Below are 27899 nucleotides of genomic sequence, written 5' to 3'. Positions count from 1 at the left end.
GACAGTGTCCTCTTAATACCCACGGATGATGCGGCCATTGTGCAGTGACAGGGAGAAGCTCTGCAGGTGACCTGGGGGCCTCCCCGGCAGGGTCCCAGGACAGTGCTCCCTGCCAAGCCCCTGGACCCGCTTTGTGGCCTGGGAAGGACCAGGACACACGAAGCGCAGAACATTTGCCAAATTACCTCTTTGGGGAGGGCCCCGACATCAAGGAATACTTAGAGTGGTCTCTACTCTGCGCCTTGGGGCGCACTGGTCAACTTCCTCCCAACCACTGCAGCTGCTCCCCTGGGAGACCCTGGGTGGGGGGTACCCTGCTGTGAGGGGCCTGAGTCTGTGCATGTGCCAAGGCAGGAGGAGGGAACATGGCACTGAGCGTGTCCCGGCCATGAGTGGGGTTGGGTAGTTGAGAATCTCACTCCTGGATTGACAGCTTCCAAGGCTGAAGCCACAGCGGCCAAACTGTGCTTGAGATACCCACTGGAAATCTGTACTTTTCTCTAGGCAAGTGTGCGTGTGTGTGTGTATGTGTGTGTGCATGTGTGTCCTGTAAACATCTTTGAGCCAAATCACCATAACATAAAGTAACAAGGGCACAGAACAACACCTACCTCCAAGCTTAAGCCCTCTTTAAGCCCACCGGAAATTGGAAGGCTCTCAAGGAGGAGACATACTTGTCCCTCTGGCAGCTCCCACCACACCTCCCCCCTGCACCATCCCTCCCGGCACCATCCCCCCAGGCCCCTGCAGCTACCAGCCATGAGAGTCAGCAATCCCACCAGCCCATGTAAGCCCGGAGGCCCCAAAGTCTGCATGTCCCTGCCTGCCCTCACCCATCCCTCCCTTCCCCAAATGCCTGTTAACAAGGCCCAGGAAGAAACAGAAACAAACTCAAGGTCAGAACAGACCACAGACACTGTTCCTATGTGCCCCCATGGCCTCCCACCTTTGCCTCTGACACCCCCAGGTCAGCTTGGCCTCCTGCGGCCTCTGCTTCTCCCCCTTGCTTGTGGGCACACGGCCAGGGTCAGCCTGCATTGCACTTCCTCACGGAGTTTATGTTGGTTTTTGTCGCTGTTCTCTGGAGAATGGCAATGACTGATAGGAAATCACAAAACCACTCCAGTGCAGACTCATTCTGGCTCCCCAGAGCTCCCTCCAGACCCTCCGCCCTCTGCCTGCTCCCAGCATTAGCCCCTTGGCACCAATGCCCCCCCACCTGTCCCAGGGCTTTGGGGGCATGGGCATGGCCTTCCTCCCAGGTCTGTCTTTTCACACAGTGGTGACTCTCATGACGAGTTCTCGGCTGCTGCCCGGGGGGCTCCGCTGTTCATGAGGTCTCAAGTGACTCAGGATGTGCAGGATGGTGTAAGCACAGTGGTGATGGGATGGAGGGTCTGAGGGGTGGCTGGGTGCCCGGGTGGGGCCCTGCTCCGGGGCAGGGCTGCCCACCGTTGCCTCCTCCTCTGAGGGGGGAATATTGGCCTGCGTGGCCGAGGAGGTCCGGGGGTTGGTCCTGCCCCCTGACTTCTGGTCTTCCAGGTCTTTCGTCTTGTCGTAGTTTAGCACTTTCCACTGCTGGTTGACGGCCTGCCACCGTTTAAAGATGCGATACACGGAGGGTCCCTCGTGGATGATGAGACCTGAGGCACAGGGAGAGGAGAAAACCAAGGACACGTGAGAGGAAGCAGTTTGCCACCAGGGAGGACCACGGGCCCCTGAACTTCACATGGACGTAGGCCCCGGCCCCACTCTGAGCCATCTCTGGCTTCCTAGGCTCAGCCAGTCTCTGGAGGGCAAAAGGTGGAGGGGCCACCATCCCACGGTCACGTAACAGTTGAGTGCCTCCACGCCACGCCTTTGCCTGCTTCTTCTACTCCGCCCGCCCCTTTCATGGCTCGACAACATCCAGAGTCGTCCATTGAGCCATAACATGAGGCATCCAGGCTTTAGCTCCCTTCACTGCGTGTCCATGGCACCCACTACGTAGCAGATGTTGAATGAATCATGTGCTTTTAAAAGCGCCATAAAAGAAACCCCATGGTCATCCCATACCTGCTGAATGCTGTCTGAAATTCCACTGGTTAACTCCTTGCAAAACTAGCCCAGTGCTGCTGAAATAAAAACACTCCCAGAAGAGAGAACTTAGAGGTAGTCGAGACAGCCAGAGGCAGTGATGGAGTCGGAAACAGACCCCGCCAGACAGCCAGGCAAATGAATATTCACTGTTTGCCTACTATGTGAGAGGGATGACGTCCACCCTCGGAGCACGTACATACCAGGGGAGAGACACTGTAGACATGTACACAAAACCCACGAGGCCATTTCAGACAGTGACAGACGCTATGAGGAGGATAAGCTAGGGTTAAATAGTGACTGCTGCTGGTGTTGGGTCCTCGAGGTGGGACAGGCCTTTTGGAGGAGGTGATGTTTGAGCCGACACTTAACAATGAGAAGGTGGGATCCACGTGCAGGTCTGGAGAGAGAGCACTGTGGTGTTGGGAGGTGCAAGTGATCAGAAGGTCAGCGTGACCACTACAGTGAATGGGTGGGGAAATGGAGGGAGATGAGGTGGGCAGAGGCTGATCTATCCTCTGTTCCTTGCAGGCCACGGCGGGGAATTTGCGATTTATCTTCAGTATGGACATAATGGGAGCCATTGCTAGATTTCACTGGGGGGACAGGTGATCTGATCGACCTTCGTTAAGCTCGCTGTGGTTCCTGTGGGAATGATAAGTTGAAGAGGCATAAGAGCAGGGGCAGAAGACTGAGCAGGAAGCAATGTAGTAATTCACGTCGGAAACGATGGCAGCCTGGGTGAGGGACCCAGCAGTGGAGGCAGTGTGAAACCAGTGGAGTCGGGGTGCACGTTAGAGGTAGAGCTGGAACGCTTGCTGGCAGGTGAGAAGGAAGAGAAGAGAAAAATCTCAACAACTCTGAAGCTGTTGGTGTCAGCAGCGGATGGGTAGGGGTGAGATGTAGAGGGCACCAGGGTTGGGGTGTGGGGGTGTGTGCTGGTGGTTGTTGGTGGTAGGAGGGTGTGTATTAGCTTCCCATCGCTGCTGTGACATATTACCACACATTTAGTGGCTTAGAAGAACACAGATATTTTCTTTTCTTTTCTTTTTCTTTTTTTTTTTTTTTTTGAGACAGAGCCTCAAGCTATCACCCTGGGTAGAGTGCCGTGGTGTCACAGCTCACAGCAACCTCCAACTCCTGGGCTCAAGTGATTCTCCTGCCTCTACCTCCCAAGTAGCTGGGACCACAGGTGCCCGCCACAATGCCCGGCTATTTTTTGGTTGCAGCCGTCACTGTTGTTTGGCGGCCTGAGCTGGATTTGAACCCGCCAGCTCAGGTGTATGTGGCTGGCACCTTAGCTGCTTGAGCCACAGGCGCCGAGCCCACAGATATTTTCTTAGAGTTCTGGAGATCAGAAACTGAAAAATCGACCTTTCTGGGTTAGTGTGAAGGTATCAGTCAGGGTACCTGCTGGCTCTCTCTGGAAGCTTTGAGGGAAGAATCAGTTTCCTTGCCTTTCTTGGCTTTTAGAAGTTGCCTGAATTTTATTTTTTGCCCTTTCCTTGCATCACTCCATCTTTCTTCTGTTGTCACAGCTCCTGCTACTCTTCTGTCATCAAATCATCCTCTGCTTTCTTCTTATAAGAACACTTGTGATTACATTTAGAGCCTGAATAATCTAGGATAATGCCCCCATCTCAAGAGTCTTTTTCCATGTAAGGTAGCATTAACAAGTTGGAGGATTAGGACTTGGACATCTTTGGGGGCCACTATTTTGGCCTCCAGTGATTAATAGTTATATTTTGATCATGGTAAAGTTAAAATGGTAATGTTAAAAGTCTGACAGATATCAAGCTGGAAGGGTCTGGCGGGCAAGTGTACTATCTGAGCCTGAAGCTTAAGGAGAGGTCTGGCCTGGAGAGAGAACCTCAGTATAGAGGTGGAATTTGAAGATGTGGGGATAGCACAGATCTCCCAGAAAGAGAAGGCCAGTGGCAGAGCCCTGGGCTTTGGGTGTTTACAAATTTGCTGGAGGCTTTGGTGGAGATAGAACCAGCAAAGAAGGGTCCGAAGTGGCAAAGAGTGGGTAGAAGCAACATTAGCAAGCGTGGAAACCCCTAAGTCTGGAGAAGGATGTGTTTCAAGAAAGAGTGTGCAATAATTCTTTTAAATGCTGTTGAGAGGTCTGCCCAAGTAAAGTGAGAAGCAGCCATTTGTTCAGCAGGCACAAGCAGGGATAGAACAATAGAAAGGACAATAGGAACATTGGGTAGTTCGCATCAAGTGCAACATTTTCTCCCATGAAGTCATCAGCTAAGGTGGAAGGGACAAGCAGAGGACGTGTAGAAGACTGGTGGAGAGAGGAAAGGGTAGGAAACCATTATCTTGGAAAGTAGGAGACTGACTTGACAAGGGCGATGTGCTAGGGTTACCTCACTGCATTGCGTGGCCACCTGAGATTTGAGCCCATGTACGGGAAGCGAGCCGAGCCACTGGCGCTGTGATTTTTCTCCAGACTTTTGAGCTGCTTGCTCACGTGCATGTGTAGGATGAGAAGAAAGTTGAGTTTACTTAGTGGGGACTCTTTTTCTGGGTGTTTCTCATAACAGACCATGGACCCCAGGCTGGGAAAGAAGGAAGAACACAAAAGGTAAAGGGAGGATGAAAAATGGAAAGAGACAGGGTCAATAGTGGGACTCCCCTGTGAGACTGGAGAATGGCTGGGGTTGGACTGCAAAGACTGTGGGTGGTGATGGCTGGAGAGTGATGTTTAACTCCAGATTTTGGAAGTGCGGTGGTCACCGGTCACTAGGAAGTGACCCTGTGATTAGAGGCTGAGGTGCGCTGGAGAAAAAGGTCTTTGGAGTAAAAGAGGAGTCAGGGAGCTGGAGAAATTAATGCACTGGCCCTCCTCACTGCTGTCAGACCAATGTCCCCTTTGCATAGCAAATATATTTTAATGTCCCCTTTTCAATGCTGACATATTGTAATCTGCAATGATTTAAAAAAAATTAACATAGCTCCCTAACAGATAATGTAAAAAATAAAAAAGGATGTAATTTATAATTAGACAATGTAAAAGTCAATATAAATCTGGGGGTACAGTTTACAGGCAAACAAGTGAAGCCCATCCATTTCCGATATGCCTCCAAGGGGACCTTTGATCTCCACAGATGCTCAGCCAGTGAGGTGAGAGGGAGCACGGGAGCTGGGGTGCATCAGGGCATGTGAGGACCAGGCAGCAGCCAGTGACGGCACTGAGAAGGGGGAGCCAGTGGTACAGAAAGGGGACAAGCACTCAAAGGGGCTGGGGATGCTGAGGATGAAGGAAGAGGTGTGGTTTGGGGAGGTAATGGAGAGTGATTAGAGTGTGGACCCGTCTCCAGGCCCCACAGATGTGGTGGGTGGGAGAAGAGCAGCCCCACTGGGGACAGTGTGAGGGAAACAGTGTCCTCAGGGGACAGCGTCAGTTGGGGGCATCACAGGAGCATAGAGGAGGTTGATAATGATGGACTGTGAGGTTGAGCACACAGTTAAGGGGCTAGGAAGAGGAGGGGGATCAGAGGAAGGGATGAGCAGACCGGGATGGGGAGACTGTCTGCCCAGCAAGGGTGTCAGGAGGCTGAGAGGCCGAGAGGAAGGTGAGCCAGGATGTGAGGCCTGGTGGGGTCTGTCCTGCAGGAGACGACATCCAGGAGAGAAGCAGACAGCCGCCCTAGCCTCTGCCACATGGAGCCAAGGTCTGGACGGAAACACCCCGAGCCTCTCCCGTCTCCAGCACACTGTGATTCTAGGAGCCCACAGCGGCCACCCCCACCACTTCTTCCTCCAGTTTCTGAAATCACACTTTGCTGGGCAAGTCTCCAAACATACACTGGACAAGGGAGACAGAGTCTCAGTGACTCTAAGCCCTTTCTTCCCACCACATGCCTTTGAAGATAGAATGAAGGGAAGGACCATCTCCCTGAAAAACCAAACACACAAGACGCTCTTGCCCTTATCATTTTAGGGGGCTCAAATTTCCTGAAGACCACCTATGGAGGTTCTGATCTGGTCTGATAGATTCTGGACAAGGAGACTTCCTCTCTGTCCCACTCTCACCCTCTCCCACATGTGCCCATGCCCATGATTTCTTTTTACCTTTTTTTTTTTTTTGAGACAGAGTCTCGCTCTGTTGCCCAGGCTAGAGCACTGTGGCATCATAGCTCACAGCAACCTCAAATGTCTGGGCTCAAGCCATGCTCTTGCCTCAGCCCCCTGAGTAGCTGGGACTACAGGTGTGCACCATAAGGCTCGGTCAGTTTTTCTATTTTTAGTAGAGATGGGTCTCACTCTTGCTCAGGCCGGTCTGGAACTCCTGAGCTCAATGATCCACCTCATGCGAGGATTACAGGCGTGAGCCACTGTGCCTGGCTCATGCCTATCATTTCTGCCAACCTTTTTTTTTTTTTTTTTTGAGACGGAGCCTCAAGCTATCCCCCTGGGTAGAGTGCCAAGGCATCACAGCTCATAGCAACCTCCAACTCCTGGGCTCAAGCGAGTCTCCTGCCTCAGCCTCCCAAGTAGCTGGGACTACAGGTGCCCGCCACAACGCCTGGCCATTTTTTGGTTGCAGCCATCATTGTTTTTTTTTGGCGGGCCCAGGCTGGGGATTGGAACCCGCCACCTTAGGTGTATGTGGCTGGCGCCTTAGCCGCTTGAGCCACAGGCGCCAAGCCTCTGCCAACCTTTTCAATGTGCAACTGACCACCCTTGACACTGAAGTTGTCCATTTGTCCATTTATTCCACAAGCCTTGTGTGAACATCAGTATGCTCTTTCTCCAGAGTGTAAGCCCCTCAAGGACAGCGGCCAGGTCTGACTGGGTCTTCAGCAGCTAATACACTCTCAGGAGTGTAACAAAGCCAGGTGATGGGGGAGGGGGGTCCAGGGAGCGAAGTGGGGCCTTTTGGAGCCCCAGACTCACTCTTTCCAGTAAGAGCTATTGCACTTGATTCTTAATTAGCTTCTTGATCAGACAGTTTTACCCTGATTGAAGAGGGTGACTTAAATTTTTGATATGAATGCCACCTTCCAATTAGCTAACTGTCTCATGTTCAGGAAGTAATTAAACCATTTTAATGGATAGGTGGCTGAAGGGGAGGAAGGCACACCTGTTTTTCTAGATAATTCAGACCCACTCCCCTCAGTCTTCACACTGCTGCCTCCATCCATCTCTAGGATTACGCTTGCATTCCTTGGGGGGCAGGACACCAAAACAACGGGGGGAAATGGGTGGGGCTCACCTGAACAGGGCTGAAGAGGTGAGAAAGAAGGAAGAGGGGAGAGGCAGAATAGAGAGGGGGAGAGACTGAATTAGATTAAGAGGCTCCTGGTGAAGGGTGAAAGAGAAGCAGCCGGAGGAGAAAATGGGAAATCAGGATGCATGGGCAAATAGAAACCCAGGCGGTTTTGATTAAGTCCTTTTCTGTGTGTTAAAATTTTAATTGAACAGGCTCGGCACTGGTAGCTCAGCGGCCAGGGCACTGGCCACTTACACGGGAGCTGGTGGGTTTGAACCCAGCCTGTCCCTGACAAACAACAATGACAACTACAACCAAAAAATAGCTGGGCATTGTGGCAGGAGCCTGTAGTTCCAACTACTCAGGAGGCTTAAGCAAGAGAATCACTTAAGCCCAAGGGTTTGAGGTTGCTGTGAGCTGTGACACCACAGCACTCTATTGGGGGTGACAAAGACCCTGTCTCCAATAAACAAAAAAAACTTTTTTTAATTAAACACTTATCTAGCAAACAGCTACAATGCACCCAGCTGGGCGCTCTTTGTGGGAAATTCAGTACCAGAAGGATCACCACCTTCATCTCTCTGTCTCTCTGCTGTCCAGGGCTCCTCTTCCTCATCTAGCTGTGGGGTCAGAGTCCCCCTCTCCACTGCCCCCACTTCCTACTAGTATCCTGGTTTAAGCAGACAATTCTAGGAAAGAGCTTTTCCAACTTTAGCACATCAGGGAGCTTGTTTAAATACATTTTTAAGCTGCAATCTCCCCGGCCCCCAAGAATTCTGGGCTGAGAATTTGCATTTCTGAGAAACCTCAGGTAAAGCTGATCCCGCCTGTGTGTGCACTGCCTTTGAGTACTGTTGCCTAGAATATGGTCTTTATCCCTGTTTACCGCCTCTCAGAAAGCTCGACATTTTGATCAAAAATGAACTGTAAGTAATTTTGAAAAAATAATCTACTTCCAGATGTGACAGGCACAAAAATGTAGAGCAAGTAAAGAAATGTATATGTCTTTGGGCCCCACAATCTGGTAAACCAGTGAGAATGCATTAAGCCTTCGGAGTGTCTGCCCCTTGCCAGCCTTTGGCTTTAGGTGAGTGATATCCTCTTTCTGAGACTCAGTTTTCTCATCTGTAAATTGGGACCAATGTTCCCTTCCTTACAGGGCCATAATGAGAGTAAATGAGGAAGTGCATCCTGTGTGCTGATGCCTGGTGCACATCATGTCACATGATGGTGATGGTTGTGGGGGAGATTGTGGGACACAGAAAAAGCCCCACTCACAGCTCTTCCTCCTTCATTGCCAACCTCATCCCAGACAGAAGCTCCTGTCCTTTCCTCTCCTAGTAGCTCCCCCTCCTGAGTCATTGTTTATAGATGGACAACATGCTAGAGCTGAATGTGCGCCTTAAAGACCAGCCCAGTACCTGCACCCTCCCTCCCACTGTCAAGAATCCCCAGTAGTGGCTCGGCGCCTATAGCTCAACCGCCTAAGGCACCAGCCACGTACACCTAAGGTGGCGGGTTCGAATCCCCAGCCCGGACCCGCCAAACAACAATGACGGCTGCAACCAAAAAATAGCCGGGCGTTGTGGCGGGCGCCTGTGGTCCCAGCTACTTGGGAGGCGGAGGCAGGAGACTCGCTTGAGCCCAGGAGTTGGAGGTTGCTGTGAGCTGTAATGCCACGGCACTCTGCCCAGGGGGACAGCTTGAGGCTCTGTCTCCAAAAAAAAAAAGAATCCCCAGTAGTGACTTTGAGGGCTGCTCCCCTCCCCCACAGACATCCCCCCACAGACGGAGGTGGGGGTAGGACCCTATATCTTACCCTGAGGTCCCACCAATGCCAAACACTTGTCTTCCAGGGCCCAGCCCTGCTCAGAACCTGGACTAAAGAGCATACCAGCAAGCCTGGGGGAGAAAGAAATATCACTGGGCTCAGGGGGTGCTGCTGAGAGACACCAGACTGGCGATGCCTCCTCTGTGTTCTCCACGGGGACATCTTCATGCTTCTCACAGGTGTGGCCAGCCTGCATTTCATGTAAGTTCTTACAAAGTTACCAAAGAAGTCCCCAAACGTGCCCAAAACCTTCTCTACCTAATAGGAGTTTTATCTTTTAAAAGATTACCCTTGGGAGCTGGGGGCGTTTCTCCAATTGGGCTATCCCAGTCCGAATGTGTCTAGGATTTCTGAATGGGATCTGCCTTCTGTGGCAGAGGAGGCTAACCGGTTCCCCAAAGTCCACATTCCTCTTCCTTAGGATGGAGGTGCCACTGAGAAGGAATTACATTTTGTAGCTTTTTACACCCAAGTGAGGCCAGGTGATGAATATTGAATGTGAACACAAGTCAGGTCAACATTTAAGAAATGGATATCGAGGGAAAAATGGGTGGAGGTGGGGAAGGAGGATGACTCACCCGTGCTCGCTCATATTTTCTTTATTTTTCCTTTTTGAGACAGGATCTCTCTCTGTCACCCAGGCTGGAGAGCAGTGGCATGGTCATACCTAACTGTCCACAAACTCCTGGGCTCAAAGCGATCCCTCTGCCTCAGCCTCCTGAGTGGTTGAGACTACAGCCTCCCACCATCATGCCTGGCTCATGTTTCTACTTTTTGTAGAAATGAGTGTCTCACTATTGCTCAGCCTGATCTCAAACTCCTGGCCTCCAGGGATCCTCCTGCCTTGGCCTCCCAGAGTGCTAGGATGAGAGGTGTTACCCCCGCACCGGGTCGTCTCTTGTGTATTCTACTATTTCGAGGCAAAAGATCAAAAGCTTGAGGGGCTGGTGAAGCCACAGATGGAAAAAGCTTGAGTCCTGAATTGCTGTGTGGAAGAGAATCTCCCACTGCTCAGGAATTCCCATTGGGTTAAACCATTGACATGTGGGGCTGATTTTTTTAAATATCTGCTGCACTCACCCTAACTCTACCTTCAGTGCTAGGGTAAAGGCCAGAAAAGAAGTTTGTGGTTTGATAGCATGTTTCATGTTGTCCCCCAAATGTATCAGCTGGCTGGAGCACCAGCTTATTTATCAGATAAGGACTATTTCTAGCCACAAACCCCCTGCCAACAGGCAGACATGCCACTCGTGAATCTGTTCTGTGCCAATGACAGTTCCCGAGAGATGTTCCTAAAATATCTTGAGCTTTGTCAGCACAACTAGAGAAAGTGAAGTGCCTCCCTAGGAGTCTCCTTTTCAGGGGACACTGCTCATTTGGCATATCTGCTTCTAAATCAGTCATCTCCATCTCTGAGCTTCCAGCAGCTCAGCTGTGGAGAGAGATGGCCATGCACGGGGAGCCCCGGGTGGGAGGGAATGAGCTGTCAGGGAATCCAGGAAACTGGACAAGCCATGTGCAGACAGCACAGCGTGGGTGGGTGTCATCTTGTCCACGTCTGCTACTGATGCTTCTCACGTCACCCGCTCAGCCCAGCTGGGTGTTACTGGGGATCCCCTGCCGTCAGCCTCCCAGGGCCCTGGGGCCCTCTCACAACAGATGCAACTTCCTAGTCCTAGGCTGTCAGCCCTGGGAGGACCTTGGAGGTTATCCGGCTCAACCCTCTTTTTATAGATGAGGCAACTAGTTGAGGAGAGAGGAAGTAACTTGCCCAAGGTCATGTGGGTGGGCAATGGCTGCTCCGGTCCTCAGACCTGGATGTCTGGCCTCCTAAATTCTTCTACTGCGTCACGCTGCCTCTGGCAAACGTTCACAGTTTCCTAGTCAGGGAATTAAAAGGTTTGATAGGTGGAGTCACTTGTAGCCAAAAGGAGAGAAGAAAGGAAGGGATCTCTGTGGCATATATGTGTTTTGTAGTTCATGTGAATATAAAATTAGGTTTGAAAAAAATGTTTTTACAATCCTGCTGCCCCGCCCCCTGCCTTTTGCTATAAAATGAGATTTAAATCCTTTTATCTCAGAGGACAGGGGCCAGACGTCTCTAAATCACTGCAAAGAACCTCAGGGGACCTCACACAGAAGAAGCTTTCGCACAGAATTTTTCTATAATTTTGTTAATTAGCATATTTCCCTGTTTTAAAGCTTTGGAAGTAATCTCAGAAACATTCCTCTCCTGCCTCCTTCTCTGACCCCGTTTCCACTCACAAGTAACAAACAAACATCAGGAGGATGAGGTCCTCATTTTTATAGAGTTGATTTTGTGATGGCCCATCTCTCAGGTCTGTAGAGTTAAAAAAAAAAATGTTTTTTGGTGCCAAAGCCCTTAATTAATTTGCTCTTGTTAAATCCTAATAACTTGACCCACTGGAGCAGAGAATGCCCCATTTGTTTGCTGGGAGGCTCTGTCAGCTTCTCTGCTGCAGAGGACAGCGTCATTAGTGATGATGGGAGAGGAGGCAGGTGGAAGGATGTTAGCTGTAATAAGGTCTTCTCTTCCGGGGGACATGGGGGAAGGAGCCAAGACCCTTCCCTCAAGGCTGCTGCCCAGAATCAGAGCAGACTTTGGATTCTGTGAAGATCCAGGGTCATGCTCTCTCTGCGTCTAGGCTGTGGCTGGACTCAGGATTTAGCAGCTTCAGCAAGCCTCCATGACAGCCCACCCTGGCCACGTGCTCCCTCCCTGGGGTCACGGACAGTCAGGGCTTCCCACCCCTTTGCATGCGCATCTCATTCACCCTGAGGGTGGGACTGCTATGCCATTTCACAGATGAGGAAAGGGAAGCAGAGAAGTTGTGCAAATCCCTCCAGGTCACAAAGTAGTAAGAAACAAGAGAGACGTGGTCCCCAGCACCAGCCATTCTGTAGACCTGCCACTCTGGCTTTTGTGATCCAGTCCCTCCTATGGTCCCTGTCTTCACCCATCCCTTTTTTTTTTTTTTTTTGAGACGGAGCCTCAAGCTATCCCCCTGGGTAGAGTGCCATGGCATCACAGCTCACAGCAACCTCCAACTCCTGGGCTCAAGCGAGTCTCCTGACTCAGCCTCCCAAGCAGCTGGGACCATAGGCACCTGCCACAACGCCCGGCCATTTTTTAGTTGTAGCCATCATTGTTGTTTGGCGGGCCCGGGCTGGGGATACGAACCCGCCACCTTGGGTGTATGTGGCTGGCGCCTTAGCCGCTTGAGCCACAGGCGCCGAGCCCACCCATCCCTTAAATCTTTACTGTCCCCTAGTTCTCTGCCTTTAGTCACCTACTCTCTCTGTTATCTCATCAAAACCCACAGCTTCCCTCACCTCCCATGTTGACCTCCGAATCTGTCTGCAGTCTTATCATCCAGCTGTTTACAGAAAGCCGGGGTGCACCACAGATTCTCAGTCCCCCCTCATCACACTCCCCACCCCATCATCACGCCACCCATCGTCAGAACAGGCCTCCAGTATCCAATGCCTCCAGTATCTTCCTCCGCGTCATGGGAGGGGGCCCTTTGTGTGCTATAAAAAGCCCCCTGCTCCTTCTACCCTGAGGAAGAGCTCCTGTCCCGGCAATGCCGTCTGCTCCTTGTAGTTCTCTGCGTGCCTTGTTTTCTTCAACTGCAAACTCTTGGCTTAAGAACTGGTTCTTGCCACTCTGCTTGGATTTTAGTCTAAAGATGGCCCTTTGCTTTCGGTGTCCATGCCATGGACATGCCCTTTGGTTGTCCTTTGTTCTATCCATTGCTCAACCCAGTCCCATGCTCAGCTTCAGTGTCCTGTCCCTACTCAAGCCACAGCTGGGGGCTCCCACTCTCCTGGGAGGGATCCAGTGATCCTATCAAATATACATCCCATGTACCTCTCAGGGTCATCCCTATACTTCTTCCCCCCTGCACTGTATCTCTTTGCTTCCTGCTCAGACTGTTACAAGCATTTTCCAACTCATCTCTCTCCTCAGCCTGTCCAGCTCTGACCCATTCTCTCTACAGGTGCCAGAGTTACCAGTTTAAAATATACATCTGATCTTGGGTGGCACCTGGGCTCAGTGAGTAGGGTGCTGGCCCCATATACCAAGGGTGGCGGGTTCAAACCCGACCCCGGCCAAACTGCAACAACAACAAAAAAATAGCTGAACATTGTGGTGGGCACCTGTGGTCCCAGCTACTCGGGAGGCTGAGGCAAGAGAATCACCTAAGCCCAAGAGCTGGAGGTTGTGAACTGTGACAGCACGGCACTCTCCTGAGGGTGACAGAGTGAGACTCTGTCTCTAAAAATATATAGATATAGATATAGATATATAGATATAGATATAGATAGATTGATAGATAAACACATCTGACCATACTTCTTTCCTGTTTAAAATTTTACCAGTGCCTCACAATCACCACAGGGTCAAGCCTGAGTTGTTCAGCACATGACTCATGTCCCCGTGCACCTTGGCCTCTACCAGCCTCTCACACCTGCCCAGCACACACCTCCCGGCCTGGCTGTCTGTGTCAAGCTGTACAAACCCTCCAAAGTTTGCTAAACACACCTGTTCACTCCCATCTCATGCCTGGACACATGCTAGTTCTACCTGGAACGTTCTTCCCCCTTCTTCTGGACAAACTTTAATTTGCCTTTTGCAAATAGCTCAAAGATACAGCGTCTTCCCTCAGCAAGCCTTTCTGCGAGGACGCCTCCCAGGAGAGCGTGCGGGACTCTCTGCTCCACTCTCCCTCGCTCTGCACTTTGTGCATCTCCCACTGTGTTGTGATGGATTTGTGGACTTTGAGCTCCTTGAGGATGAGGAACTGTGTCCCATCATCTCTTTGTCAATGCTCCCAAGTTTGGGGAACAAAACAAGGCAGCCAATAAATGGCACTGAATGAATGGATACGACCACCCCCAGGCCCTCTGCCTAGGGTTTCTTCTCTTCCTCACCCCTGTGTCCCAGACCTCAGTCCTCCAGCTCTTACTATGTGGGGATCAGTGATCACCATGTCTACCTCCTCCATGAGACAGAAGAATCCTTGAGAGCAGGCGGCTATCTTATTTGAGCATGTTACACAGTGGATAACTATTTTTGAATGAATAAATGAGTAGATTCCCCATTTTCATGTTAACTAGATTTCAGCCCGCCCCCCAGTACCCTTTACCAGAGTGTCCCATAGAGAGACAGACTGGCAGGTTCTATCCTGATTTCTCGGCCTCCCTCTAACTTGGTGTCAGAGTAGCTCTGATCAAGAAGCAGATACAACAATAGCTAAGCTCCCAAACCCTGGGAACATAGAGCAGGAGCAGCGGGGACGCATGGAATTTCTGATTGTAACCCGCAGTTTCCCCACCCAGGCTCCACACTGGTGATCTCACAGAGCACTCAGAGCGGAAACGGGCATAGAGAGCAGCCTGGAGCTGCAGCCATGTGTTCTCGGTCTAATCCTCTGCTCTGCCCTTTGCTTAGCTGTGTGACCCGGAACACTGATGCTTTAAGCCAGCGTTCTCAACCTGTGGGTCGCAACCCACAGGAACTGTATTAAAGGGCCTTGGCATGAGGAAGGTTGAGAACCACTGCTTTAGGCGTTTCCTCACTGGTAGTCACCCTGCTTGGCTCTTAGGGTTGTTATGCCCTTAATCAGTTCCTCTGTCCTTGTAGGGATGTGACGGTTTGCACTGTACACAGTAACTTACATTTGGCTTTCACAGTGGCATGCCCTGGTCTAGAAAGTTAGAGCTCTAAACAGAGAAAAGCTTTGTCTGTAGAGGCCGCTGTATCAGTAAATGCGCAGCCCTCTGCTGTGTGTGCCCACACCCACCACCACCGTCCTCCACTCCGGAGCTGAGCCGCAGCAGCCAGGGGACCCAGACCGTCCTGGTAATCATTTCAGGCAGAATCCTTCGGTGAGTGTTGGAGGCCATTCTCTGAGTCATCACTCTGGATTTTCTCATAGCCCACTGATGTCCTGGGGGCCAGCTGCACGGACACAGCCCCGGGTGCGGCCCATGTGGCTTCACGCAGGGAGTATCTGCCGAGCGGCTGCCGGTTCCCGCGGCTTCTCCCCAGCATCCCTCCCACTCTCATGCGCCCTCCCTCAGCTCACTGCTCCAATTGAGAAGGAACATATGTTTTTTAGGATTCATTAAAACTACCCATTTTATGTTCACTTATGTTCTGTGCTATCTGTGGTCATTTAGCAGTCTTAAGGAATAGACGAATTGTTCTTGGTGCTGGGAAAACAGGAAAGCCCCCAAACTCACCGTAGCAGGCGGCTTTGTTTTCTCCTCTCAGGTAGCCTCTGAGCTCCCACAGGGCTAGCTGAGTTTTCTTCTCTCTTGATGGTAACGTTTTCATCCAGGGGCTGAATTTATCCACGCAGAGAGCCTGGGCATGTGGAGGGGGAGTCTTCCACTCCACATTGCTTTCCGGCCAACCCTTCCTGAGAATACACACACCTCTCCATCATCCCTTCCCTCTGCTGGGGCGCCTCTTCTTCCTCTTCCCATTCCATCTAATTATCTTTGTCCACCCTCTGAGGACGTCTGGATGGGAGGCTTTCACTTTTCCCTGGGAGTAAACTCATGTTCAGGTGTTGAACCTGCCGAATGCCTTGGAAGGGGACAGAGGTCCCTCTGTGGCTCTCTTGCCTGTGTTTCTGTCTTTGTGGGGCAGGGAGACTGCATTGTGCCTCCTGGCAGCCCAGCCAGGCCTCTGCCTCCTGCTCTAACTTCTCTGCCTCTCACTGGCTCAGCAAACTAGGTGTGGGTGGCCAGAGGTCTGCGATCACCCCTGGAGGCAGGCGGCAGTAGGCGAGGGGTGATGAGATACTGGCTCCTTCTCACAGAACACACTGGACCCTGGGTTGGCATTCTTGCTCTTTTCCCTTGGAAATCTGATGGGGAGGAGCGTCAGCTGTGTCACAACATCTTCTGGGCTAGGGGCACCCCTTGATTAGTAGCGGTTTCCCTGTGGGAGGCTTGGCTTTGGGTTGCCCTGAGCACAGTGACTTGAATGGACTATGACCCCTGCAGGGACCCTGGATGCTATGCCCAAGTAGCCCCGGCACCATGTTGGATCTTATCTCCTTGACCCTGAGCTGTTGTTTGGGAGCCCAGACACTAGCCCTGGGCTAGGATGTGGAGTATGGCGATGACCTCCCTCCCCACTGAAGTGAGCTGATTGCCACGCCAAGGACCAAGGTCCTGCCCTACACCCCGCTGAGTGAATCTGATGCCCTGTGTGGTCTCTGGTAGTTCCCATGAGACGGGATGTCTAGCTGAGCCTAAATATAAAAGTACCCCTGACAGGTGCTGTGGGTTCCACCTGATTATCCCTCCAGAGAGCCCCTAAGGAGTAGATGCTTTGACGGCCACTTCACAGTCCCTACTGGTCAGGACACTGCAGAGAAAGAGAAGTAGCTGATACTTGAATTTCACCCTTAAAAACCACCATCATCACTACTGATTATCATTGCCACCATCAAAGTTCCCCTGACTGCAACCACAAGAATCTGTTTGTGGATTCTCACTAGTGCCTGTCACCTCCCACTCTCTTGTCTGGATCACATGTCGCTGCTTTTCTCTTTCATCTTGCAGCACTTCCCCCCACGGACAGCTCTCCTAGAAAGACTGCACTGGGAGTCCAACTCTGCTGCCTGCATCAGCCTAAGACAAATCCTTCAGTTCCAGGGCTTCATGATCTGAAAAATGGGAATAACAATCCTTGTCCCCAGGGGCATGCTCTGAAACCGAATTAGCTTCAATATAATCAAAAAATGACAGAGCAATCTGAGCTCCTTGAAGGTGAGATGGTCCAGCTCTCAAGATACCTGACCACTTTGGGCTGGCCCCCAAAGTAATTGGGGTCCCATGCATTCCCCTCCTGTGCAATGGCTATCTCTGAGTAGTCACTGGCTTGTCAGAGCAGAAGGGATAGACTATGGTGTGGCTTTGCATCCTGGGCTATTATGTTTTTCTAAAAGCAGGGGAGAAAGGAAAACAATGTGAAAACTCTCAATATTCAGCCCACTCTGCTTCTCCCACAAACTGAAGGACTGAGTGCCACGTGTGTATAAGGAAAAGAGAGTGACAGAATGGGCTGGGGAGCAGGCGGCAGATAGAAAGGAGCCAGGTAACAGGTAGAGGAGGAGAGGCACCCAGCCCTGAGGCAGCTCCATGAGCAGGAGGTGCCAGAGTACCACCTGGCTAGGGAAGGAGCACTGGTGGCTCAGAGCCAAAGGGAGGCCCTGCCAATGGGCCCAGGTACACTCACAGTCGCAGCAGGTGGTATCTTTAGGCATCCCATAGGCCGTGGGACACCTGATACCTGATGCAAGACAGCTAACAGAAAGAGCACTGGACTCTCTTGAGTCAGGAGACCCTGCTTCTAATCCAAGCCACAAAACTTGAACAAACTCCACCCCTTCTCTGAGCCCTATTTCTCTCAGCTGCAAAGCAAGGGAATCATACTGGCTGGTCATGTGGTCGCCTCTGTGTTCGACTCTGTCTTCCAGTTGTGGACTTATTAGCAGCAGAGGGTATTTGGGCTCCCTTTCTTGCCTCCCAGGAAGGAAGAGTATACTTCCCCACCCCACCAACCTGCTGATGTTGGGCTTACTGGTGACTTGATTTGGCCAATGGGCTGTGGGCAGAGGGACAGAGCACCAGCTCTGAGCAGGAACTGTGAGAGGCACTGTAAGTTTCTACCACTCACTGCTTCTCACTGCACTTGGCAGGGAGAAGATCACCAGTAGTCCCTGCTCCTTTGGTTGGGCCCAGTATGAGGAGGCCTAGGAGCAGACCTGAACCCAGGGCACAGCTGGAAGCTAAGCCCAGCCATGCCCAGCACAACCACAAAGCCCAGAGTGGGAAATAAATGTTTGTTTACAACACTGATTTTGGACTTGTCTATTATCGTGGCCAATACTGACGGATACACCATGTGATGGGAAAGCATTATCTCATAGAAGCGCGCGTCAGGACTGATCTAAAGCCTGCTGAAGGAGAATGAAGGGCAGCTGGCGGGGCCCCTTCAGGAGAGCCCTCCACTGTTTCCCCTTCCATGCCAGTGCCGCTGCAAACCTCCATATGGAGACACACCTGGCTTTTGGCGCCAACAATTCAGGGCTCAGCAGGGTAGGAAGAGAGTTCGTTGGTGGGGAGGGAAAGTAAATTAGAATGCATCAATGTCAAGTTCCTCCTCACTCACAGTCCTCCAACCTAGGCTGTCTGTTTCTCTCACCACCTAGGTGCTATAATTAAAAGGCTCTTGAACTGGGGTTGATCTATTGGTTTTGCTAGCATGGAGAGGCAGCAAGATGGCTTAGACTGTTTACAAGTTCCAACATCCCTGGTCTCTGGCTGCTGCAACCTGTATGGGAGTCTCTAGGCCTTTCTGATTCCTGATAATAAAGGACCCCAAAGAAATTCACACCGACATCAGACCAGCCACGTTCTAGCTAGTAGATATTTTCTTGTCAAACAGAGCAGTTTTGCATATTTAATACAATACACACACCAAGGCCCAGAGAAGACAGCTGCGGACCTCTGATGACCCCAGTTCTATGACCTAGAGGACAACCCAAGAGTCCCCGGTGAGGCCTCAGGGCCAGTGCCTAAGCATGCTTCATTTCCCTCAGAGAAACTGGGCCGCCGCCACCACTCACCTGCTTGGACCAAGCCTTTGGAGGTGACAATCATAATCATCTGCTGGGGAAAAAAATGACCCGGGCCTCCAGCCCCCAACCCACCCTGGTAGTAGAGAGGAGGTGTAGAGACTGTGAATGGTGTTGGGGAAGATGCAGGAACTAAGCTTTCTTCTAAAACACGGAATCCATGAAACTACAGAGGTTCAGGGTGAAGCAGGGGAAAGATTTGAAGCCTGCCTACACAGCATTCCACCTTCCACTCCCAGAGGGGCCCCAGAGCCCAACACAGGTACAAAACCAGTGAAGAAACACGGGCACTGAAATAGGACCATAGAAAGCCAGGAGAAAGGGTAGGCAGATGCCAGTGTGGCCAGTTCTGGGTACTTGGCTATGAAGAGATAGAAATAAGGGCACAGGTATCAGCACTGTGTTGGGAGCATCAGGTGCCCACCGGAGGCATACAGACTGACCAACTGGCCTTCCTCAGAGCTCCCTAGGGCCAGAGCCTCCTCACTGGTGTCTTCAGCTGGGCAAGCCGGGTTTGCTCAGGGAAGATTTACATCATCCTTCTTTGCCCTGCCTCCCCTTCTTTCCACATACTCCTCAAATCTAAGCTGCTGGCCTCTCCTGAGCTCATACATCTTAAGCTTAGGGACACCTGCTTTGGCTCCCCACACTTAGGGATGCTGAGGGATCTATGCCTGGTATTGCCACATGTTTCCCTGCTGTCCAGGGAGATGAGTCCCAGACTCACCTATGCATACCACGTCCATGAAGCCATACATCCCATAGCAGATCTGGAAGAGAAGATCTTGACGCTGCCATTTTGCTGAAGGACTGAAGGTCGACCAGATGAGCCAAGAGATACTAGCGATGAGGAAGAGAGAACCCAAGATGGCGGCGGCAATTTGCACCTTCTCGATGACCGTCAGGGAGATGGCCTGCCACTAGGAAGAGAGGGCGCAGGTTAACTGTTGCTCAGACACCCTCTCCTGTCCCTGTCTCTCCTTCTGCTGCTGCTCCAATGGCTCACCTCTGATTTAGTATTTAAACCAGGGTTTTCCAACTTGTGGCACAATAGACATTTTTGTGGGTTTCTGAGTTTCACATTGAACTTTTTCATCACATTGAATGATCATAATTTATTGTATGGTGGGGATCTGGGCAGGCATGCTGGGAAGACTCTTGTGCCTGATAAAGACAGAGAAACGAAGGGAGAAATCAACATGCAGAGCTAGTGTGGGTGGTGTCCCAGGGCCCCAGAATCTTCTTTTCAGGGCAATGTGGTCTATTTTCTCCTTCATAGGTTCTGAGAGAGCACAGGCCGTGTCTTCTTCTTTCTCGCTTGTTTTCTACTATCCACCTTGCATGTCAGGTAATTCACATGCTAGAGATTACCACGTCAATGGACAAAAGGGTACAGGATAAGAAAAACAGCTTATAGAGTACTAAATATGTATCAACACTGATAACTCATCTTTTAACAGAAAAAGCACTGCCACTAACAGCCGTACTGACCGCTGGGTTAAAGGCTAGGGTGTGGGTGAGTTTTAAGTCTGTAATTCTCTGATTCTCTGGCTGGTCCGGGCAGCACAGGCCGAAAGGAGCCATGATTGGATTTTACCCTGGGGTTTCTGCAAGCACTTCCTCATATATTGAGTGTTTTCAAAGCACTGGCCACTATGCTGCGTGCTGGAGATTCTGCACTAGGCAAAGACAGACGAAGTCTTTATGGTGCTGACAGTCTAGGGACCTGAGGCACCAAATAATTATTCACAGCTACAGTTACTAACATGGTGCAGTGAGAGCCCATGATAGTGGGATCTGGCTTCCCAGGGAAAGTGAAGCTTAGCTGAGTAGGAGTTTACTAGGCAAAGAAAGCAGGCCAGAGTGCTCCAGGCTGCGGGAAAGGCTTGTGCACGGTCCCCATGTCGTAAGAAAGCACGGGGAGTGTGAAAACCTGGAGGAAGATCCAAGTGGGTGGGGCAGAGAGAGCAAAAGAGTTCGTGGGATGAGAGAAGTGGAAAAGTAAGGAGGGGACCACCCCGAATCTCACAGAATGGGCACAGGTTTTGGACTTTGTCCTAAGAGTAAACACGATGCTAGGAATGGTCCTAAGAGGCAACTAACAGGATCCGGTTTGGGGAGGCAGAGAGATTTGCATAATGCCCTGCAGAGGACACCCCCAGAAAGCATTTCAACCTGAACTTGGAGCAAAGTGAGTGGAGCCACTCACCATGTGTTCAGTGGCCCGGGTGGAAGACCGGATTCTGGTAGAAACTGTAACCACTGGAAAATGTGTCACGTGCTGGTCCAGATGTAGGACATCGGCCTTTACATGGAAGGATACGGACAGCATCCCATTACAGGTCGCTGGGCCTTTACATTTTCCACTGCTTGCCCCAGACTAGGGTTACACATAGCAAAGAAATTTTCCAGAAATTTTCCAGAAATTTTCCCGGCCTGTTGCTACAGACTTCTCTCATGTATGAGAAGTCCTTTTTCCGGGAAAAGTGCTGCCTGGAATGAACACGTCCAACTGAGTTTTTTGTTTCTACCATCGAGACATCAATAGACCTTATCTTCTGTTGCGCTTTTAGACTAAAAATCCCAAGTATAGGGCTGGGTGCAGTGGCTCACCCGCTCTGTAATCCTAGCACACTCAGAGGCTGAGGCAGGTAGATTACTTGAGCTCAGGAGTTCAAGACCAACCTGAGCAAGAGTGAGACACTTGACTCTAAAAATACTTGGATGTTGTGGTGGATGCCTGTAGTCCCAGCTACTAGGAAGGCTGAGGCAAGAGGATTGCTTGAGCCCAAGAGTTTGAGGTTGCTGTGAGCTGTCATGCCACAGCACTCTACCAAGGGTGATGAAGTGAGACTCTGTCTCCAAAACAAACAAACAAACTAAAAAACAAATCCCAAATGTCTAGGCAAAGAAATGTCCCCTTCATCCCTAAAGCCACCTGCTACCATTTCCCAAGCCCCCTGGGAGATGTAGACAGGGTTCCTGACCCACTGTGAGGGGTGATGAAGGATCGCGGTGGGGGCTAAGGACAAGGCAATCTCTCCCTGTCTGTGAGGCTCCACGGAAAGGGAGGAAGAGCTGAAAAGAGAAAGCTGAGAATCAGCAAGCTCTGAAATCTCAGAAGAGGGACGGGAAGGGGGAGAAGCATGCCCGTGGTGCCAGGCTATGCTGCCGCCAGCACAGAAAGTTGGAAGCTCACTCCCAGCGAGATCCTGATCTCCGTATTGTGATGCCTCCATCCTCTGCACTCCTGCAGCACCAGTGATCAAACCAAGGGGGACAGCACAAAGACTAAATGTTTCCTTCCTAGTAATAGGAAGGGGTGCTGAGTAAGGGGCCAGATGACCCGAGTCTGGTCAAACTCTGCTCCTGCTTGCTGAGTGTGACCTAGCAGAAGTCAGTAAATCGGAAGGACCCTCCATTTCTCCTTCCAAAGAAATGGAATTAATTGGTCCTTCCTACTTCCTAGTATTGTGAGGGTTAAATGAAATAACTCTTAAACCAGTGCTTTGAAGGGTATTCTTTACAGTGTATTAGCACAAGGACAGGCAAGCATGTCAAGGTGGGGTCTTCCCACACAAGCCTGTGTGCCACGGGCAGAGGTTTATAGCCTGGACCAAAACTCAGACTCCCTGTGTGCCCCTTAAGAGCTGTGTGACGTTGGGCATATGGCTGAACCCTCTGTGTCTCCATTGTCTCATCTACAGATTAAGAATAATAATATTCTTCTGTATACATCATCAGGTTGTTTTCAGGACTGAATTAGATAATATATGTGAATGTTTAGAACCTGTCTGGCACCTAGTAAGCACCAACTAAATGTTCATTAATATGGCTGCAGTTCAGGGGCAGCAGGGAGAGGGTGGGAAGCACCCATGCAGCCTTGAGGCCCCCCTGGGCCATGCTGTGACCCCAGGGGTTCTTCTGGCTAGAAACTCTGTTGCCAGAGTACCACTGAGATGATGGCCCATAGAAAGTAGTTGTGTGATTTCTCACCACTTTGTATGCTGCCTGACCCAGGAGGGGAGAGCCCCACAAGTCCTGGAAGGAACTGCCCCTCTCAGCCAGCAGAGGCAGTGCTGGGGTCCTCATCCATTGCTCCACCCACTTGCGGTAGTAACACCTGCCATTCTGTACTACAGATGGTCTGGCTGGCTGGGATATGGGAGTAGAAGTTGCCCACAGAGGACGGGAGGGCAGCTGTCTCACAGTTGGCTGGGCCCAAGGAGCTCCAGACATACATTTGAGACAATTTAGGTCACAACCACATCCCACCTGTAGTCCAAACCACTTCCTTCTTCCTATCTTATCCAGAAGTGAAATGGCGTTTCCTAAGCACACACCACTGCATTTCCCACAGTAACAGTATTGGAGGGCGTCCCCGGTGTTAAGACAGGGTAGCACTTAAGAATAGTAGATCAATAGCACCAATATTGCCAAAAGAATAAACTTTTCTTCCCCCCTCTCAGGAAAACATTACCCCTAAATGGTTTTTCATTTTGTGAGCCAAGAGTGCAGCTAAGAGAGGGCACTTTGGGGTGGGCTCCCAGGTCGAGAATCTGACCCTTTCTTGAGGCTTGAGCCAGCTGGAAAGGAAGGGGAGGGTTAATGCATTCAGACATCTGCTTGAGCCCAGAGGACGTGGAATCAGCTGTCTCGTGACACTGCTATTTTAAGACACTTCAAGATTTTGAAATGAATTGAAGATGGAGCCAGCGGCAGGGAAAGGTACCTCTCATTCTGGCCCCTTTGTACAGGATTGCGATGGCTAAGTTGCCTGGGGCTTTTGGTGCCACTTTCCAGGCATGCCCCCACCCCTCGCCCATTTGAACACGCAGGAACACACTCTCTCGTTCCTGGGAGTGCCCTGTGCAAAACTCCTTAGGGTCTAAAATAAAACACCCTGGACACTGCTGCTGCAGGCGTTTCTAGCTGCCCCACCGTCTAAGGAACCCACCCCACCATCACCACCAAACCACCCAGTCCTCCTGGGCTCACAGGGTGGACTCTCCCCCTTTCCTCCAAGAGAGGAGGAGGGCCACTGCCAGACAGCTGACGTCCCCATCTTCATGATGATACTGGCTAAGTGATTATGTAGCATCTGAATTGGCTGTTCACGCTTATGCGGTGGTTACTTCCAGAAGCAAAATGTTCTGTGTAGTGTATGCATCTTGCAGGGACAGCTGTTAGATCTGGGGGCACTTACAAGGGTCTGTCAGCTCCTTGGGGGATGGTGGATGTGTCAGAGCAGGGTGCTGGGGTAAGAAGAGGGAGCCCTAAGTTCTGCCTGAATATTCTGGCAGACCTTCACCTGACCCTGCCCTTTTCTGTTCTCTCCCTGCTCTTCTCTTCCTTGTCCCCCGTTCCGTGTTATTCTCTGCTGCCCTTTCCTGTCTGTTCTCCATGTCTCTCTCTGTCTTTTGTCGCTGGAAGTAGAGTCTCTGGTCCAGCAGCAGCATCACCTAATAGCTTGTTAGAAATGCAGTCTCAGGTTCTGCCCAGACCTGCTGACCAGTCTGCCTTTGACAATTTTCCAGGTGAATTATAGGCACTGAAGTCTGGGAAGGCCTCTGCTTCTCCTCTCCTCGGGTTGTCTACAGCCCTTAGCTTCATCTTATGAGCCCTCCCAGCCTTGGTCTTCTCTGTGTGTGTCCTGCTCACCTCTGCCCTCCAGTCTTTCTTTTCTTTTTCTCCCTCCCCCCTCCATCCTTCCTTTCTTCCTTCCTTCCTTTTTCTCTTTCTTCTTTCCTTTCCTTTCCTCATCCATTCATCCACCCATTCACCTTCTTACTCTCCCTCTTCCATCTGTTCCTCTGCGCTTCTTTCCTTGTGGGTCTATTTCTCTCCTTGCCCCATCCTGTTATCCTTGGTGAGTCTGAAGAGGAAATACAGAAGTCTTTCCCTGCCCTCCAGCCCACAGGCCACCCCTGAGCCCGAGGCGCCCCGGTACCTGCAGGGGATTCTTTGTGCTCATGGCGACCACGTGGTACTTGTAGTAGCACAGCTCGCAGCTCCAGCAGCCCCGCTCGCTGATCCACTTGATGAGGCAGGGTTGGTGCGTGCACTTGACTGAACCGTCGCAGCGGCAAGGGCTCAACAGCTCCCCCTGCAGGGAGAGAGGCGCAGGGGGTGAGGCGAGGAGTCCGGTGCTGCGGGGGAGGTGCATTTGGTCATCCAGATAGGCCGGATCACGCCGCACACAACTTGGCCGCGGGCTAGGTCCAGGCGCGAGACTCCACCCAGGAGGAGAGACAAGGGCCAATATGCTTAGACAACAGGAGCTGCTGCAGAGAATGTTTGGTATCACAAGGTGCCAGGTGAAGAGAGGGCAGAAATTTCTCACATCCATGTCCTCAAGAATTTGGGAGCTAAGATTTTTAAAGGTAGTTTGGGGAACAAAAGGGTAGGGAAATGGGTCAGCTGATTGGCTGGAGGTGAACTCATACTGTGGGGAAGCAGAAATTGTCTTCTTGGTAAACAGGAGCTGCTGGTGGTCAGTTCCTGGGGCAGTTCCTGGGGCTGGCCACTGGGCCCGTTGATGCAGTGCTGAGGCTGTATCTCAAAGACCAGTCTTAGATTTACACTGGTGATGGAAGGGTTGGGGAAGTCACAAATCTTACACTTTTCAAGGCTATGTGAGCAGTTACAGCAGTAGAGAAGTTAGGGAATAACGGCTAGTTAACTTTTACCTATAGGAACACTTCCACAGAAATTAGACTTTTATTACTATTCCTGCCTTATGGCCTTACATTATTTTAATGTGAGTAGTTTCAGTCTGGGCTCCAGCACCCCCACCATGGGAGCCAAGCCACTTAGTCAACACAACCAACAGTTCTAAGCCCTGTGCTCCTACTTGGTATGAGATACAACAATATTTCTTACTCAGGTCCTGGGGTTCTGTGAAAACAAGTGGGCTGGAAGCCCACAGCTCTCCAAAGGGGGTGTCTTTGTAGAGACTCAGCCAGGTTGCAAACTTAACTGTCCTCAGGACAGGTGACACAGTGACAAAAGCTTCCTGGTAGAGGCCAGTGAATTAGAGAGCCCAGACCCAGGTTGAAGGGACAGTCTCCCAGCAGTCAAATGTTAACAATGAATGTGTTTCTCATAGTACATTGTGAGGGTCATTTTGCCTGAGTTTACGGCTCTGGTCATGTCCTGTAGGCTGATGCATTGAGACCGAGGTCCATTCTGGGCAGCCTCCCACCTCTGATCTGTGAGGAAAGCATGGGAGAGGTCTAAACCCTGGCAATCTAGGAGGTTGGGCAGATGACCTCCCTGAAGGCCCAGGTCCCTCCAGCCACCTTGGGCCTGGCTGGGAAGCACAGCCTAGGGGAACTGGAAGCAGGCAGGTAAGGGACCTGGCTAAGCTACATGGTGTCAGCGTGTGAAAGCCCCATGAGGGGACTGCAGAGTTGGTTTCATGCTCCAGAGCTCCCTGTGAGCACATCAGATGACCATGACTGACGCCTCCATCTCTGCGTCCCCTGCCATGGGGGCCCCAAAGTGCCTCCATGAGCCTCACCCACTCCCCCTACCTCTCTTTGCTCTCCTTCATCCTCCCCTTGTGTGTTCTCTTGTCTCATCGCTCTCCTAGCTTAGGGTCTACCACTTTTGGTCACTAGGTCCCCATCCACCCAAGTCTTCCAATTTACTTTGCCAGAGACGTTTACAGTGGGGCCCACCCACCTTCCCAGCCTGTATCTCTCTGGCCTAGCCCATGGCCTCTCTTCCTTGTCCTCTGTGCCTCTGCCTCACTCCTATCAAAGGACTTACAGGATACCATGCCCAGTCCCAATCCCTAAGCGTCATGCTGGCGGGCTTGGGATATGGCCACTTGAGCCATGTCCCTAACAATTTGGGGATTCCATCATTCATGAAACTACACCTTGTTCCCAACTTTAAATGAAAAGCACAGGTGCTTCCAGCCTCTAAATTACAAATCCCTATCTCCATATTTAATCATGCTCTTTGCCACAGACTATGGAATAAGTCATTGCCTTCCAAGATTCCTGGAATCATCTTTCCCTTCCACTTCACCTTCTATACAGCTCAAAGACCTCACCTTGGCCTCTGTAAGGTCTAGAATACCCTATCAATCTGGGATACCTGGAAAACTGCCACTGTGTTCTAGTGGGCTCTAAGCCAGCTCCTACAGAGAGCTGCCCCTCACTTCTCCAGGTTAAGCTCAGGCTTTGATCTCTGAGCGCCTTATGCTGAGTGACCCAGGCAAGCCCCTGCCAGACCACTTGGCACATCATTATGAGGGTCTCTGTGATAACTGCCTACCCGCCAGAGGAGTCCTGGAAGGCAGAAGCAAGGTGTTCATCTTACACCTTTCCCCCAGAAGCCAAGCCCCACACTGAGAAGGCCCTCAACAACTTTTTGTGTTTGAACGAGTAAATAAAAAAATAAACGTTTTTTAATTTTTATAAACGAGTAAATAAATAAATAACCTATCATGACTTTTCCTACCTTTGTAGGTAGGACCCTGAGGCACAAGGATGAGAATGTTCACCCAGTGAAAATGGGCACCACGTTCATCTTATTGACTCTGGCACCCAAGATCTTGCCCACTGCCTGCCACTCTGTGTATATTTGTGCAGTGAGTGAACTTGGCAGCAGAAATGCTCAGGTGCTCATCCCCACGACACCCTCCCTGGCTACCCACTCTGCCTGTCCAGAGGCCTTCACCATGGCTCCAGGTCCTCCCTGGACCCTCTGATTTGCATTCTCCATTTGTCTGTGGGCCACCGCACTGCAGCCACAGGCGCAAGGCCTTATCTACCTTGGCATCCCCAGCACTCAGTAAGTACAGTGCCTGGTACAGCTGGATGCTCAACCCACCCTTGACAGCTGAAGGCATGCACATCTATCTGAGGAATGAGAGGCTTTGCCTCTCTAGGGCATGGCCAGCTTCTGGCTCCAGGTGGGTAGCTGCGATGCCTGGGAGGTGGCCACGTTGCTGGGCACTCGCCATACCTACTGAAGCCCTAGCACCCTTGGGCTTGAGTAGCTGCTGAACAGCTCTGAGTGGGAAATAGGAGGGGGCAAGTGGGGAGGTTGCTGGGGGAGTGGCGAAGCCCTC

The 27899-nt window shown here is 51.2% G+C and overlaps 1 protein-coding gene across 1 annotated transcript in view; it reads right to left on the bottom strand.

Moving 5' to 3' along the window:
- Positions 1-1272: 1272 nt before the first annotated feature.
- Positions 1273-27899, bottom strand: part of MARCH4 (membrane associated ring-CH-type finger 4) — a 114633-nt gene continuing 88006 nt past the window's right edge. Inside the window, exons 2-4 of the mRNA XM_012802170.2 lie at positions 24765-24920; positions 19542-19734; positions 1273-1643 (exon numbers count right to left, since the gene is read on the bottom strand). Of these exons, the coding sequence (XP_012657624.1) occupies positions 1273-1643; positions 19542-19734; positions 24765-24920 (720 nt within the window). The remainder of the gene's footprint in view (positions 1644-19541; positions 19735-24764; positions 24921-27899) is intronic.

The sequence above is a fragment of the Otolemur garnettii genome, unplaced genomic scaffold (assembly GCF_000181295.1).
Source record: "Otolemur garnettii isolate 467f Iridium unplaced genomic scaffold, OtoGar3 scaffold00013, whole genome shotgun sequence".
NCBI lineage: Eukaryota > Metazoa > Chordata > Mammalia > Primates > Galagidae > Otolemur > Otolemur garnettii.
Note: the sequence above shows the minus strand (reverse complement) of the source record. Positions and strands in the feature narration are given on the sequence as shown.